Source organism: Penaeus chinensis, chromosome 2, assembly GCF_019202785.1.
Source record: "Penaeus chinensis breed Huanghai No. 1 chromosome 2, ASM1920278v2, whole genome shotgun sequence".
Classification (NCBI taxonomy): Eukaryota; Metazoa; Arthropoda; class Malacostraca; order Decapoda; family Penaeidae; genus Penaeus; species Penaeus chinensis.
In genome coordinates, this window is record NC_061820.1 from 20,704,546 (window position 1) to 20,709,545 (window position 5,000).

A 5,000-nucleotide genomic window follows, 5' to 3' on the forward strand; every position below is an offset into this window, starting at 1 on the left:
GGACCAGAATTCAGTTTCTAGACGTTTTCTCTTCATGCGACTCTCGCAGAAAATGTCCTCTTTCCCGCATTCTTGCTGCATACACCTTCCATCTGCCGCAGCAGGAACAGCGGCGCGTGAAACGGGGCGCTTACCGTGTCACCGAGCAGGGCTTCTCAAGTGGCTGCACGTGTTATATATTTTTTAAATAGGAAGAAAAAGAAGGAGAAAAGGATGAAATGGAGAAATGGTAATCAGTAAATAAATGAATTATGTATAGAGAGAAGCGTAAACATTTCTGACTCGTATGCAACAGACGTTCAGTTGGATCGTCAGGGGCAAGGGCCATCTACCTGAACAGGGGAATACGTGGAAACAGAGCGGAACAGGAACAGGGAAAGCATTCTTGATCACGGCTGTCTAATGGCTAGACAGGAATCCCAAATCCATGTGAAAAACACTGAGCCACAACATTTTCTCGCGGTCCATTCCTGAAGAACAGCGCAGGCACAATCACGCAGCGCAGGCACAGTCACGCAGCGCAGGCACAATCACGCAGCGCAGGCACAGTCACGCAGTGCAGTCCCTTCCCTTACATGATACATAAACCTTGCTCTCATAAGTTTTCCCTAAGGAGATGGAGAGTAATGGCTACTTCGTTTCCAGTTGCGATCACGATGCCCACTTCATTCCTCCGTACCGAATGACTTTGATAATCTTTCATCATATATTCATGATAGTATCGTTTGACAGGAAATCGATATTATAGGATATTCCAGTTTCACAGATCGTCTGATAGATTGTTTGCCACGGCTCTAATAGTATGGTTATGCAGCAACGGGTAGATATAGACAGGTGCTGAGACACGTCCTCATGCCGGCGATTCATTCATGAACTTGGCCCGGGTTGTGAGACTCGAAAGTGCCATCCATTACTATCATTATCCTTTTTGTTATTATCAGTATTATTTTTATCAAAAAATAATAATAATGATAATAATAATAATAATAATAGTGATAATAACAACAACAACAACAATAATAATAATAATAGTAATAATAACAATAATAATAGTAATAATATCAATAATAATAATAACATTACTACTAATAATAACAAAGATTGTTATTGTTGTTATTAGCATCATTGTTATGTTACCATGATTATTATTACTATAGTTATGATTACAATTATTATTCATTTTCTCTATAATTATAATCATAATTATGATCATATTTTTTTATTATCATTACTGTTTTTTGTTGTTGTTATTATTATTATAATTATTATTATAACTATCATTACCACTATTTTTTATTATCAATATTATTATTATTAGTAGTAGTAGTAGTAGTATTCTTGTTGTTATTATCATCATTTTCATCATCATTATCATTATTATTTTTATCATTAATATTATCATTATCATAATCATCATTACTATTACCACCAGTCTGAGTGATTATTATTATTATCAGCAACAACAGCACAACCGTCATCGTCATTATTGTAAAAAATATCATCTTATTCTTGAACATCATTCCTATCGCCATTGTTATTAATATTAGTAATATCAACACCATTGTCATCAGTGGCGGTAGTAGCAGCAGTAATAAAACTAATGGCTGGTCATTAGCCTACCATTAGTAATACACTATATTTTCACTCGTCTATCGGTCTGAATACGACGGTTGATGTCATTCCTATATTATTCTTAAAATGTTCATATATTTATACCAGACTGCGAGATGCATTATTTTTATGTTATACGAAACAACATACTGTGAATATAACCCGTAAGCTCGCAGCGTTACATGTAATAGTGGATAGGACTCATCCGCGTAAAACGGTGAAAATAACTGATCAACCCGTAAAGGCTAATATAACTTAACAGCTCGCAACGACACGCTGACAGTTGGGCTTTTAACACGACCTTCTGTTCCGTGTCTCCCGGGCGGCAAGAACCCACAATCGTGTAAACAACCCCCTCCCCCTCCCCCTCCCCCCTCGTGATCCTGCTACTACATCCCCTCGGCCGGGACGTGGTGGGGGGGGGGGAGGGGAAGGAAGGGGGAGCAAAAGAAAGGAAAGGTAAAATAGAGGCAGGAGGATAAATGAGATCGGGAGCACAGGGCGGGAGAAAGGCAGGAAAGCGAAACAATAATTAATTATTAATCCGGGAGGTGTCCAGTCGATAACATAAGAGAGGCTAAAACGCCTTTATTTCTAGGATGTGTAAGGGTCAGGTTTAAGGTAAATGGTTTGCAAACTTGCTTTATTCAGCCAAGGTCATTTCGAGATATTTTTTTATACTAATTAATTATCATAATGATTGATTTAAAGTTTAAAAATCATTGCATTTATTTTCGATCAGTCTCATTATAAATGTACAATGGATTTCTTCAATCATTTGCTTATCTGGTCCCCTCCCTATTTCTTCATTTGCCCATTTTATTGCTCGCTTTAATAATTTGCGATCTAGTATATTTTTACGTATGTGCGTATGACGAATGTACATGCAGATCCTTATATAAAAGTTCATTATAAAGCTGCCACGTGCCTCAGTTCCTAAAGAGCTAAAACACTGGAACATGGATACGCGCAGGAAAGTCATGCCGTGAAAATAAACCTTTCCTGATCCCACGAGGCATATGTCTGGCCTCCTCCGCCCGCACCCCCCTCCCGGCCTCCTCGGTGTTGATGAATGTAACACGAAAAGGATAAACTTACAACGCGCTAAGGGGTGGGTCGGGGAGGGGCACGAGGTGGCCATGTAGGGTATATGAGGGGTAGGCGAAGGCGTGAGAGTGAGGTATGTGATGTATGTTTGTGTTTGTAGAAGACGCGGGGACAGCCGTCTTTCTCGCCGACGCGTCACAGAGCTCGGAGAGGGCGCTGGGTCAAAAGTTCAGGTCAGAGGAGAGACGAGCGACTGACTCGGGTTAAGAGAGAATACTGAGGGGCTACAGAGGACTTAATGATAATTATTATCTGTAGCAACAACTTCATGAATGCGGGAAGATAATTATGAGATAATGATCAGATAAACCTTTATATAATCCACTTAATGTTTTGCAGTATTTCCCTTCCCTCCATCTCCCACTCTTGTTTTGTTTTTGTTTTCTTTTTGTTTTGCCTTCTTTGGTAATTAGAAACATCATCCTTCATCCACTCTTCCTTTCCTTCGCTTTAGTCATTTACTCTCTCTCCCTTTCTCCCTTTCTCTCTCTCTCTCTCTCTCTCTCTCTCTCTCTCTCTCTCTCTCTCTCTCTCTCTCTCTCTCTCTCTCTCTCTCTCTCTCTCTCGCTCTCTCTCTCTCTCTCTCTTCTCTCTTCTCTTCTCTCTCTCTCCTCTCTCTCTTCTCTCTCTCTCTCTCTCTCTCTCTCTCTCTCTCTTCTCTTCTCTCTCTCTCTCTCTCTCTCTCTCTCTCTCTCTCTCTCTCTCTCTCTCTCTCTCTCTCTCTCTCTCTCTCTCTCTCTCTCTCTCTCTCTCTCTCTCTCTCTCTCTTTCTTTCTTTCTTTATCTTTCTCCCTTTCTTTCTCCGTCTCTCTATCTATCTAACTATCTATCTATCTATCTATCTATCTACCTACCTACTTATCTATCTCTATCTCTCTTTCTGTTTCTTTCTCTCTTTCTCTTCATTTCACATACTAACACACATCAGTGACCGTCATCACTGTCTTGTCTTCATCTGCATCCTTTCCCTCTTCCTCGTGTGCCTCTTGTTCCCTAGACTTCACCTTCCTCTCTTTCCTTCCTCATCTAGCCTTCTCTCGTCCTATCTTTGGCCTTACTTTATTCGCCATTCCCTCACGCCCAATAGAGGTGAGAAAGAAGTTTCGAAAGCGAGTGAAGTTGGGGGGGGGGGGGGGGGGGGGGGGTCGACGGTTGAGGGTCGTTGGCTAAGCAAGGCGAGTTGGCGGCGGATGGTGTTATAGTGTTGTAATGCTGATGATGACGATAATGATGATGATGATGATGATAAGTCTTGTTCGTGTCATGTTGATGATCGATGCGTAAACAATCCCTCAGCTCTCCGGCCGGCGCCTGTGGAGAGCGGCCTCGCCTCGCTCCCCGGATTGAGGGAGGGCGAAGGGGAGGAGTGGAAGAGAGAGAGAAAAGAGGCGAATGAGCAAGGGCACGTGGATAGATTTATCGGGAAATTAGTTGTATAAGTGTGCCATTGCTCCAGAGGTTCATACTTCTATATTCTCTCTCTCTCTCTCTCTCTCTCTCTCTCTCTCTCTCTCTCTCTCTCTCTCTCTCTCTCTCTCTCTCTCTCTCTCTCTCTCTCTCTCTCTCTCTCTCTCTCTCTCCCTCTCTCTCTCTTTCTGTCTCTCTCTCTCTCTTTCTCTTCCTCTTTCTCTTTTTTTCTCTTTGTTTTTCCCTTTCTCTCTCTCTCTCCGCCGCCGCTTTCTGTATGCAAGGTATGTAAAGCAGAGCGCTTCTTTCCTGTTTAATGTTGCCTCCCCGTTTCCCTTCAGCTAACTGAGTGCCTTTCTCCACAGACGTATCGGCGCTCTTACCGCCTTCGCCAGTCCACCTCCTGGCCCCTCACGTGACCTCGCCGGTGACCTGCCCTGCCATGACGTCGTCCGTGCTGGGCGCTACCACCTGTCCAGTCATCACCACTGCCCCGAATGCCCCGGGAGAGACATGCCTGAGCTTGGCCTCGTCCTCCTCTGCCATCACCTGCCCTATCATGACGTCATGCGTGACCTCGCCCACAGGGTGCGGGTGTGACACGTCAGGAGGAAAGTGCCCTTCTGACTGCGGGTACTACTACACGCCTCTGTACGCGACGCACCCCTCGCACCTCCTGCCCTACGCTCCGTGTAAGTTCTGCGTACCTCTGTCGTTGCCATTGCTCGTGTATTGCTGAATCGGTTAGCTCTCTAGTTCTATTGCCGTTTTTTTTTCGTTTTTTTTCATTTTTCTAATCACCCCACTTTTTATGACGCAGCATTTTGCATTTTGCAAAGAGAGTCATAGTTTTTCTTTGCGTTTTCGACCTTGTC

The 5,000-nt window shown here is 43.2% G+C and overlaps 1 protein-coding gene across 1 annotated transcript in view; it reads left to right on the forward strand.

Moving 5' to 3' along the window:
• Positions 1-5,000, forward strand: part of LOC125033891 (H2.0-like homeobox protein) — a 15,644-nt gene that overhangs the window by 2,955 nt on the left and 7,689 nt on the right. The window contains exon 2 of the mRNA XM_047625465.1: positions 4,491-4,817. Coding sequence (XP_047481421.1) covers positions 4,491-4,817 — 327 coding nt within the window. The remainder of the gene's footprint in view (positions 1-4,490; positions 4,818-5,000) is intronic.